This window comes from Abrus precatorius, unplaced genomic scaffold (assembly GCF_003935025.1).
Source record: "Abrus precatorius isolate BTA unplaced genomic scaffold, Abrus_2018 Scaffold2, whole genome shotgun sequence".
Taxonomy (NCBI): domain Eukaryota; kingdom Viridiplantae; phylum Streptophyta; class Magnoliopsida; order Fabales; family Fabaceae; genus Abrus; species Abrus precatorius.
Genome location: NW_020874362.1, coordinates 10,550,885 through 10,562,824, shown reverse-complemented (window position 1 = coordinate 10,562,824; position 11,940 = coordinate 10,550,885). Strand labels below are relative to the sequence as shown.

The following is an 11,940-nucleotide window of genomic DNA, read 5'->3' as shown; positions in this document are numbered from 1 at the left end:
AAAATATGTTTTAATGGTGTATATCCTGCATTTAACAGAAAAAGTTTGAATGCTTTGGTTAAATATTCAAAATCTAATAAAAGTTAAATGAATCAAATGAGAAGAATACGTACCTAATTGAATTAGTTTCTTCTTCAACATGGTATTTCTGAATCGTCGATTGAAATTACTTGCAATGTGACGAATGCAATAAACATGATAAGCATTTAGAGGTTGCCAACCTAGATATGGGTTTGAGACTGCACCTTTATACTTTGATGTCGATCTGAGATCAAACATAGCCCTGCCTTATTTGTCACATGTATACGAATCATGGCTAAAAATCATTCCCATGCAGATAAGGTTTCTCCTTCAACAATGGCAAACACAATGGAAAGCACATAGTTGTTTCCATCTTGAGTCGTAGCAATTAGCAAAGTTTGTCGGTATTTATCGTACAAAAATGTTCCATCTACCTGTATTATAGGCTTACAAAAGTTAAAAGCTTCATGACATTGCTTGAATGACCAATACAACCGATGAAAAACTCAATATCTATTATCCACGGTGTGACCTTCAACATAATCATTTATTTCAAGTTTGTATACAGATCCAAGAGCATGTAATTGCATGTACTCTAGCCACCACAACAATGCAGCATAAGATTCGTCCCAATCACCAAATACAATAACTATTGCTTTTTGTTTTGCTTTCCATGCCTTCTTGTATAAAATTGAATATCCAAATTGACCACTAATTCTCTCTTGAATTAATGAAATAGGCACTGGTGGTTCTTCTTTTACCATACCTGCATCTCATATAATGAGCGAGTTTTTAAATTTGTTGGGATGTAATAGGATGAAAATTAGTAAATTATTTCTATTTCAAAATTCTAAAATTTAATATCAAATTTAACATACCAAGAATGCATGAGCAAATAAATTTGGAGTCCAACTTTTGGTGGTTTTGAGAGATTGAAGCATTTACGCATGTATGGGCACCACCCCACTTTATAATTTTTCACTTGTCTGCATTTTTTGGCAACGATGCTCGAACTCTCCAAGGACATCCACTATTTTGATTGACACACTTCACAACATATGTTGTTGCTTTTGACTCTACCATAAAAAAAAGTTTGATGTTTCCTCATGATATAATGTTTTAAACCCATTCTTACATCTTCTTTAGTATCAAATAGTTGTCCAACATATAATGCATCTCCTTCCTTCCATGATTGCGCTTCATTCATTCCAAGAAAATCTAATTCTTGATTAGGGTGTTCCTAATTAATATGACTGTAATGTGGGGTTATATTCCAAAAGGGCAATGTAGTTTCTGCATTACAACAATTCATTCGTCAAATTTATACCATCTATAACAATTTATACATTACTACAAATATAAGTTCTAAAAACATATCTTTAAAATCACTACCTAAAAATCATACCTCCATGTTATTGTTGCGGTAAACTAACTGTTACAATACCCTCCATATTGATCATTGAATCACAATCATCATTTGTCTCAGTATCAGAAAAATCATTTAATGAAATATCTTCTTCATCTTCATAATCATCATCTTCATCTGTACATTGTAAACTTATATTATTAATAGCATTTGTAGCATCAATTTTAAAAATTTAAAATTATTAAATTCATATTACCTTCTCTTGGTGCATAATCATCATTATCATCATCACTTTCATAAAGTTGTGAGAGTGATAAATTCATTTCTAATGGACGTGCCACAACAGAAGATGTTTCACCTACCGTAACATTCACATATATCTCAACTACATTCTTATGATGTGGGTGTTGACATGCTCTTATCATGCAATCTATGTATTCATCGTCACATACATCTAGAGTTATATGATATCGACCATTTGTCCCCACTAAAATTCAAGAAATTAATCTAGAAATTACGTGACAACTTGACAATTTCAGTTTTGTGTGGATCTTCCATTTAAACATCTCAAGTGTGATTCCACGTTCTATCTTAATCATTTTTTTCCCTTAAAAAATTACACTCTTATTTCCTTCATATATTCTACCATTTGAATATAATATAACAACAATTTCATTCATTCTGCATTAAAAATAAGCCAAGCTTATTTTTAAATTAATTTAATAATATAACAATATATATTTTTAAATTCATTTGTAATTACAAATATTTAAATATTTTATTTTTAACATTATATGTTATCTGCCTTTTTCCAAACATAACAACAAAAATTAAATTACAACATTAACACCTAAAAGCCATTAAAAATATAAAATAAATATTATTATTCAAAATAAAATTTATACATAACTATTAAAAATAAATTATATATTCATAATAGTTAAAATCTAACCTGATTGCTCAATAGTTATTATTTCTTGTCCATTTCCACACTGTTATTCCTTCCCCAGCTCCACACTGCTCTTCTTTCCCCAGCCACTTGCATTTCTTCTCAAGCTTCATCGTAATATTTATATACACATTCTAATTTGGACAAAGGAATGTATCGAAATTTATATCCACTGGTCGCATTAAAATTGTCTCTGTTGTGGACGATACTAAAATCGTCTAACATATAACGACACAAGTTTCTGGGACGACAAGTGTCACCATCACGTTAGTGTCAGCTCAAACAGGGACGACACTGTCACGTCAGCACGTGTGTTGTCCCTCTTCTTGACGACTTTATTACTATCAGCTCATAACGAGACGACTCTACTGCCACGTGGCCATCAAACTCCAGACAGAGAATTTGTTTGCAAGCATGCCTAATTTGATATTTTATTTTTAAATTAACTCCAAAAGGGTAAAAAAAACCTCAATCTTTTGAGATTCATATAAAGCGTATTGACGTTACTTAAAGTGTTTCAATGATGTTGAAATGATTAAGGTTGGTGAAGAATTCTCACTTTTGCATTGAATGCTCCAAATTTCACGTGAAATAGGCCTTACTTTGTGCGTGTACTTTTGAATATTTCTTTTGGCCATTTTTACTCAAGTCATACATGCCTAATGTTTGTGTTCAATTTGGGTCCAAAAGGTTGCTTCCTCACATGGCTACACATGTTGAAATTTCTAAGGCTATAAATGTTTCCATAATGGCACTTATTCTTTTGATTCCTTATCAAATTACACTCCACTCTTATAGTTACTTCCTATTTCTTTTATTTACTATATAGTGTTCTTCTAGTCCAATTTTGTTGAGATTGTCACAGTTTCTATCTCTCCAATTGATTTGGAACTAAATCTTAATCTTGGTCAAGATTCTTAATCTTGTTAGATTAACTTGTTTGACTTACCTTTATTTCTTATTGGCTTCTTTCTTTTGAGATGGGTTAAGACATTAATTAATGGTACTTTAACTCACCTTTCATGTGGAAACAACCATGCAAGTGGTCTCCGAGTGGTCTTGACTTGTTGGCAAAGTTTCCACACAATTTGCTTCAAAAATCACATTGGTTTAAGGCTTAGTTTGTAAGATTTTTGGATAATTTTGCTTTTGGCTTTTTGGGATCCCCTTGGTACATCTAAGGTGCTGTTCTACTATGCTATGTACTATAAAAATTTTGGATTTTAATTCATTCTTGTTTTTAAGCTATTTTCTTTATTTTGGCTAATTTTGTAACTTGTATTTTTATTTATATTTTTTTTTCAAAATTAAATATAATATTTGTATATATTATCTTAACTAATTAAGAATTATCTTAACTAATTAAGAATCAACAAATTATTTAAATAAAAATAATTGCTCCTTCTTAATGGGTCACATAACCTGATTAATAAATTAAAATTGATTTTTTTTAATTTCATTAGTTATGTTTTTGTTTTAAATTTTTATTTATTTTCTATTTCTAACTAAACTAGAATAATATTTTTTTTTTCATAAAATGAGAATTATAAAATTGTAATGTTACAGTAATTAACAACTTAAATCACTAAAATTTTAATAGATTATTTAAGTTATAACTCAAATCACATTTTTTTTCTGACCATTTAATTAACTAATATCTAATATTATAAACCAATTATGTTTTCTTTCCACGTCATAATTTTAAATTATTCTCAATATGCACATAAACTTCATTAAATTAAATGGATACCTACATACAACCTCTCAAGCTAGATTTTATTTCAAAAGTTATTATTTATAAATATAATCAACAACTTAAATAACTATTTTTTAATAAATTTATTTATTATATAATAATCAATAATAATTTTGAATCATTCTTAACCTAGACATTCGCTTAATTTATGCATTTGGTGCTTATAATTAACATATTAAATTTAAAAAATTCATAAATTATCAGAATCAATGTTTTAATTCCCCAAATTTTACAAATTTCTAGAGCTACACAAAAAGAGTAATTACAAGCAAGGAGGAAAAGAAAATAACTTGAAATAGGAAACAACCAGTAAGCTGAGATTTCTGTAATAGAAAAAAAAGGGAGACAACGCTTAAATGCAATGGAGCATAACAACAATAGAGAATAATGAGAGAGAGAAGAGAAAAATAGAGAGAGAGCAATATTTTCTACCAGCAAACTTTATTTGGTTCCTTTTTAAACTTGTGAAAACTTTTAAATAATTATTCAATTAAAAAAAATTTAATTGTAAAATTTATATATAAAATAAAAATTTAAAAGTTTTTGGAAAAGAATAAAAGAATTATATTTAGTTAATTTATTTTAAAAAAATTAGCTGACTAAAGATGTTTGAATAATTAAAAACACGCTTTATTTAAATTAATCAATTAAAAATATAATTAAAATAAGCGAGGTACTAGCAAAACAAAGTTGAATATATTTATTTTAATAATTACTAATTAAAATTATTAAATTATTAAAAATTATGATTAAAAGAAGTAAAATGTTTGTTTCTAACACTTCTATTAAAGAAAAGCGTAAAAGGCAACAATAATAAAGAAAGGACATGTTATTTATATAAACGAAAAACGGATAGAAAGTAATAATAATATATAAAGATAAAAAATAAAAGAGCGAGGAAGGAGAGGCGTGCAGGTTCTAGAAAGGCATTTAAGCTGAGTTGGGAGAGAGAGAGAATTGCGATTTGGATCGGTGAGAGAAATGGCGTTGAATCCTCAACTCTTTCCTAATGGGATGCCCGTCCCTTTCGTCAACGAGATGTTCGTGTTGGCCAGAGACGGCGTCGAATTTGAGGTCGACAAGATCCCTGCTTCTGGTTCTGGGTTTGTTCTTTCTCATTCTTCCTTTAACCATTCCTTACTTCAAATTCCATGCATCATCTTTAGTGTATTTTTCAATTCCTTTGTTTCTTTTATCAGTTATATAATATGTTTCAACCTAGTCATTGCTTGGACATTAATTTTGTCATTTATGCTCAGAAATCATGGAGGTCATCTCAAAACGAAGGGAACCATCTATTTGTCGAACATACGGATGGTCTTTGTTGCTAAAAGCCCAGTTGGAAGCTTTGTAGCTTTTGATATGCCTTTGGTATGTTATACTGCTTTTTTCACCTTTTAAAATGTTATTTGCTATCCTACCAGTTTTTAAGTTTGCTGTTTTACATAGAGTACTTTTTTATGCACCCTTGAGTGCTCTTTTTTGTTTTTTTTTTTTTTATGCTATGAGTATTCAATGGACCCTTTTCTGTGTTGGCTTTGTTAGGGCTGATCATGGATTTGCGTAGTATAAAACCAATCCGAATCCAATTAGAAAGCATTTATATGAATTGGTTTGAAAACCAATCCTTTTTTTTTTTCTTTTTCTCAAAACTGGATTGATTTTGACTAAACTGGTTTAGAACCAGTTTTGGTTGAAATCCAGTGAGGATGGAATGATTAAAGCATTTCTTCCCATCCAAATCATCCACATAGTGACAGCAAAATGTTGTCTTGCAAGCTCCTCTTCTGTATTAGTCCCTATATGGATCCAAATCATCTCTGGAAGTTCTGAATTAATGCTGCATCTGGATGCTGGGTGCTTGAGTCTGAGTTGAGCAGTTCAGCAATTCTATGTCCTATTACTGAATTCGGATAACTTGGATCCAATTGCTTTTGGATCTGATTGTCTTGCAAAATATCCAGTTTAAAAGATAGATGGGCTGGTAGAACTGGTTGCTACCCAATAAAACTGAATATTTTGCACACCCCATAAATTTACATTGATAGATCTTGCAAAACCACTGCATGGCATACAGCTAGATGCCAAATCATTGGGTTTATATATTTTTGTTCCTGCCTTCTCCTTAGATCTTCTGTTAGAACCTGTGTGAATGTGGTGAGGGTAGAGTTTTAGGCCTGTTGTTTCTTGGCAAAAAGCCGTTATCATTCCTTGGCTGTATACCCTGTGCCAAGTGCTAACTCATTGGTTACTAAGAATGTAGGTTTTATTATGTTCATCTGTCAGATTGGTTGGGACATGATTTATGATAGTTACTAAGTTTGAAAATAACCAGTATATGCATACAGTTGTTATTCTTAAGTCTTCTGGAATCTGTTCAAGTTAATGTATATTAATATAGGAAACATGGAAACAAAACTGCATCACTCACCCTTCAAAATGGCAACATAATTATGAAGTTGTTAGCCATTTGCTACATGATTTAAACTTAATTTGCAAGTTTAATTTGAGTTTGACCGATGAGATTTCTGAATTCCATATAAGACTACTGATAAGGAATGGGATCAAGGAACCAAAAGACTACTGATACCATGTAAGAGTGGAGATTTCTGAATGTTGTGTGTCATATGATCACACAAGAGCTGTATTTTATAATCATACAATGAGGTACAACAGGATCGATCCTAATTACAAAGAAATCAATTAAATCCCTAATTTACAATTGCATATCTAAATCAAATTCCTAATTATTATCTAATCCCTGATTGTTATCTAACATTGCCATTGAATAAAAACCTGGTCCACCTGCTCACCCGGCCTAGCAATAGAACTAGCCCACAAAACCTTAGTAGGAGAATATAGAACTGCATCCACCTGGAAGTCAATGGGAAGGTCAACCATCACATAATGATTTCCCACTGCCTTCTTAAGTTGATACACCTGAAAAACATGATGAATCCAAGCACGACTAGTGTTTGGCCCACAGATCTGAAGGGTGAGTGGCTGTTGGACTTGGGCCTAGCAAAGCCTAAATTATGGCACAATTATTCTCAGAGGGAATGGAATTTTCACTTGGTAAATCCCAATTAAAGTCCTGGGTGCATCGAAAGGATTATCAATCTTAGACACGATATACATCACATTTTCTAAGATTTTGATGGTCTAATTCATAACACTGAAGTCCTAGAGCCCTGTTTCAAAGCTAAATACAATGCAATGGATTACCAGTTTACTGGCATTCATTTATCTTCATTGATTCATATACAAAACAAGTTCAAAACAGGGAAGGGTGAGTACAATCATAAATTAATTCAAACGGAACTAATTACAGCTAAGGAAATCAAAACATCAATAATTGGTTCATATGGATGAATGATTGAGAGTTCTATGCCTATAGTCTAGGTAATGCCACATAATGCAGTTAATTTTCAATTTCAATTTTGTGCACCTCCAACTAATCTTGGTTAACCTAAATGGAAGTCAAGATAGTTACGCAATCGTACTGCAGGCAACACAAATTAGTTAATCTGGGTCTCTTGACTGGCAAGTGTACCTTACTATCCCCCATGCTCAGTTCCTCACCTATACCTGGTGTTACTCAATCTATTCAATTATATCTTTAAGGATTCTTAGTTGTCCTATGTTTGTTTTTTGGAGATTATTCTGCTCATGCTAAGAAGTTTCTTGACTCTCACTCTCACTGATGATTTTGAGCCTGCTCGAGCCTATTTACTCCATCGCAGCCCCTTGCCTACACTGTATAGTGCTGTTGCAGAACTAATCTCTTCAGAGACTTAACTTGGAACTATGAAATGACAATGAACTTCATTGAGGGCTACTTCTTCTATACCTTATTTTGGCTCATCTAATTCCTGTTACTGAAAGAAGCCTGGAAATTTAATTCATCAAAATTGTTCCAATTGCAATGGCTTCTTCACTTTATTTTAAGTAGAGATCATCATTCCACACAATTCTTGGAAATCAGAATTTTTTGCACAACTTTCCTTGTGGAAATTTTTTACAAGTTACTCGTCGTCCTTGAAAAATCAACCAAAAATTATGAACTAAAACTTAAGAGATATAAGAAAGCTAGATTTTAACCAAAATAAGATTTATTTTATTTTACCTGTTACATAATTAAGTTAAACTAAACTTAATGCTAAAATAAGATGATTTATTTATTGATTAAGTTTTTCAACAGTTTCTTGTTGATTTAACTTTCTAAAAATATTTCAAACTTTTTTTTAATCACGTAATATTGATTTTAAGCTTTACGAATCTATTTCCATAAATTTGTAAATTAGTCCCTCTAAATTTCAAAACATTACTATTTAGTCCTTTATATTTATGAAAATTGCTAAAAGGTCATTGTACTAAAATTGGTAGGCAGTAAATTTCAATCATTTTCCCCTTATTTTAGAGAGTATCTCATGTGTTCCTTTCTACTCATAAAGGTGTAGAACTTAATAGTCCATTCAAGTCAATTAGTTTTAGCTTTTATAGTTGATTATATTGACTAAGTCTACTTCTAATTTATTTTTTTAAAATATTTAAATGAGTTTAAATAGTTTAAAAATAAGAAATAAAATGACAAAAGTTTAGAAGCTAGTAAATAGAATATAAAAGTTAGTTGAAAGAAATATAAAAGTCAGTAGGTAGAAATTTAAAAGTCAGTGAGCAGAATTTAGAAGTTAGTAAGGTTATCTTTAACAGTGTTGCTTATATAGAGTTGCATATCTTGGATGACTAAAAGTTAGAATCCAGGTGGAGCAACCATTCAATGTGGAAGAAACGTTGCTTGTTACTGAAAGTGGGTCCTATTCATTTTTTATTATATTTATGGTAAGCAATGGTTGCATAATTTTAAAACTTAGTGAGCAGAAGTATAAACGTCAGTATGCAAAGATTTATAAGTTAGTATAAGTTAATTTAATAATATATGTGTGTGTGTGTGAGAGAGAGAGAGTAGGAGCTAAAAATATAAAATTTAGATTTTAATAACCCTTAGAAGGTAGGAAGGTAAGGAATGCTTTCAAACACAAGGATTTCTTGAGGTATAATAGTTCCATAATTTATGAAACAACTCTCCTCCCTTAGTTTTGTTGGACGTGTGAAGATGAGAGTAAAGATATGAGCTGGGACCGCTATAATTTGGCTGTAATGGAGGTGAGGTGGGTAAAGAAAGAAGATAATTTGGCTAAGGGAAGGATGTGTAACTGTGGGGTTTAGGAGATGTAGGTCTGTCTTGGTTTTGTGTCTTGGAGACATGGAGAATTTTGGTGGGGTTGGAAAGGATATTGGTCCAGTGCTTAGGAGAATGATGCGGCAGAATGTTTTGGAGTTTCATGAAAGAGGAATTGTTTTATGTTACAATATATCTGTTGTGTCATGTGATCATTTATACGGAACACTTCTCACCAAGTGCCCAGTTTTAATCACATTAATGACTTGCTTTTTTACTAAAATAATATTTTTTTCTTCGAATAACACGTGGGCATGCCTATGTGGAGGGCCGGGTAGATTTCTTATATCATCCTTCTTCAATTTAGCTTTTTATTACTGTAGCTTCTCACGGCTACCCCTTTAACATAGATGACATCATCTTATGTGACTTCCTTTTTTTTTCCCTTTCCTTTAATCCTTTATTTCTAATTAAGCTTATGCTAAGTTAGTTTATGGCAAGCAATTGTCACAATTTTTACCTATGCATCACATGCCCTCCTCATGCCATCCTATAACTAGTTCACTAAAATTTCTAATAATAAAGGCTATGTAATACTTGACTTAGTTGGGCTAACTTCTTTTAATCTTAACCATATTCCTATAGATAAATTTAAATATATATTATATTAAAACAATCAATCATCTAAGATATGGATTTAAATTAGTATTACTAATTAAGAAATTGGAGGGTGTTACGCTCAGCGAATCTCTTTTGCATTCAGTCACTGGAGCCATTGAAACCCCTTTTTTGAGACATAACCATCATCCTAGAGCAGTGCAATCACCAGTCCAAGATCCAAGCTTAGATCAGTCACTTTCATGAAATTAGGTTGAATTTCTCAAAGTTGACCTCCATTTGATTTAATTGGGAAAGTAATGTTTACTCTTTAAATCAAACTTCCGAAGAGTCAATTTGGTTATTAAGGGGGTAAGATGAGAAAAAGCCGCACTTGTTTGGGGTAAATTGTAAACATGTAATTGACCACTATATTTTTGTTTTGATTGAGAAATATATATTGGTAAAAACACTGTATATGACATATAGACCGTGCTGATCCTTAGCTATTCTTATGCAGCTTTACATCCATGGTGAAAAATTTAACCAGCCAATATTTCACTGCAACAATCTTTCTGGACAAGTTGAGCCCGTAAGTAAATTGTATTCTTTGCCACCTGACTCTGCATATTCTACTGTTATTATTATTGTTGTGTGAAAAATTATTGGTCCTAAAACTTGAGCTGTCTTTAATCGCAATAGGTAGTCCCAGATAACCAACACCGAGCTCTTTACTCCACACACTCGTTTAAGATCTTATTCAAAGAGGGGGGCTGTGGAACCTTCATTCCCCTTTTCTTTAATTTGATTGCTTCAGTGAGACAGTATAATCAACACTCTAATATCCAGATGCAGTCTCATGTGGATCCTTTGCAGGCAGCTCAGACTCCAGTTGATGAGATGATGAGACATGCGTAAGTGAATGTTTATGCATTAAATTTTGAAAAAAGTTATGTAAGTATCATTCTATTAATCCTTCAGAAATGAGTTTCCAGAGAGTGTTGGGAAACACGTTAGAAAACCTATAAGTGTGGATCCAACCCAAAAGCTACAAGTTATCTATATGCATTTGAATGCAAAACTAAACACACTATTAGTCTCTCAAAGTTTTAAATCATCACCACGTCCTTCAAAGATTTTGTCATTAAATTAATCTTACAAAGGTTTAATTTGCCACTAAATTAGTTCTCTGAATATTCTTTATGGAATTTAGTCTTTCAGAAGAATTAATTTGGTGAAAAAATCTTTGAAGCACTAATGTGGTGATCGTTTAAATTTTCTATCAATTAATTTGGTGGCGCAAATGCTTTAAAGACTGTGCTAACACTAGTAATTTTCGAGTATAAAAGTGCAGAGATTTTATTTTACTTTTTTAGTCAAGTTTGTAGAGTGTACACTATTATTTAAAATCCGAAAACTGTAGGATTTATGATTCAAAACATGCAGGTATGTTGATCCTAATGATCCAACAAGAATATTTCTGCAGCAACCCAATTCTGATTCTCAGCTTAGGCGTCGAACATATCAGCCTCAGGCAGATGGAGGCCATGTCTGAGTTTGGAATTGCACCATCCTCAATTTCATCGTACGATGTTTATATGGCAATTATGTAATATATCAAAATAAATAAAAATCTTATGAGAAACTATTCTTCATGTATGATCTGCAACTAATATTTTATTACTAAATTCTATTTTGTAAGTACAACTTCATATTTTTCTCTCGATTTTTTATTATCTTCTATAAGGATGAATTATATAAAGCAAAACACAAATTTGGACTGAAAATTTGTATCAATATGCTTATTCAAGTTCAAATTCATTTAACATTTCTTGTATCACCAAAACTCTATAATTCTTATTGCTTATATATATATATATATATATAATTTAGGCGACATATTGAGAAGGATATCATTAAAAACTAATACTTTTCAAATTTTATAAATAACAATTATTTCAAATATTGTGGAAATTCTGAAAATGCATGATAATTTTGAATGGACGAAACGAATAATAAGTACAAAAATTTATTATACGATTAATTAAAATGAAGTTGATTGTGTAAAT

The 11,940-nt window shown here is 31.2% G+C and overlaps 2 protein-coding genes across 2 annotated transcripts; one reads left to right on the top strand and one right to left on the bottom strand.

The window, feature by feature from the left end:
• Window positions 1-323: 323 nt before the first annotated feature.
• Window positions 324-785, bottom strand: LOC113859435. Its single transcript, XM_027492211.1, has 2 exons — window positions 546-785; window positions 324-455 (listed from the first exon to the last, which is right to left on the bottom strand). Exons 1-2 carry the CDS (start codon window positions 783-785, stop codon window positions 324-326), a joined length of 372 nt encoding a protein of 123 aa, XP_027348012.1.
• A 4,177-nt stretch (window positions 786-4,962) lies between these two features.
• Window positions 4,963-11,693, top strand: LOC113857658 (UPF0664 stress-induced protein C29B12.11c). The gene is made up of 5 exons (XM_027489759.1): window positions 4,963-5,195; window positions 5,352-5,463; window positions 10,392-10,463; window positions 10,574-10,785; window positions 11,318-11,693. Exons 1-5 carry the CDS (start codon window positions 5,074-5,076, stop codon window positions 11,424-11,426), a joined length of 627 nt encoding a protein of 208 aa, XP_027345560.1. The 5' UTR covers window positions 4,963-5,073; the 3' UTR covers window positions 11,427-11,693.
• The last annotated feature ends 247 nt before the right edge of the window (window positions 11,694-11,940 follow it).

What these genes read in the sequence shown, in the direction of transcription:
- LOC113859435 (XM_027492211.1), bottom strand. Translation starts at nt 785, where the DNA reads ATGGTAAAAGAAGAACCACCAGTGCCTATTTCATTAATTCAAGAGAGA. An exon ending in ATTATGTTGAAGGTCACACC is followed by an intron (nt 456 to 545) that starts GTGGATAATAGA and finishes CCTATAATACAG; the next exon opens with GTAGATGGAACATTTTTGTA.
- LOC113857658 (XM_027489759.1), top strand. Translation starts at nt 5,074, where the DNA reads ATGGCGTTGAATCCTCAACTCTTTCCTAATGGGATGCCCGTCCCTTTC. An exon ending in TAGCTTTTGATATGCCTTTG is followed by an intron (nt 5,464 to 10,391) that starts GTATGTTATACT and finishes ATTCTTATGCAG; the next exon opens with CTTTACATCCATGGTGAAAA. An exon ending in GATGAGATGATGAGACATGC is followed by an intron (nt 10,786 to 11,317) that starts GTAAGTGAATGT and finishes CAAAACATGCAG; the next exon opens with GTATGTTGATCCTAATGATC.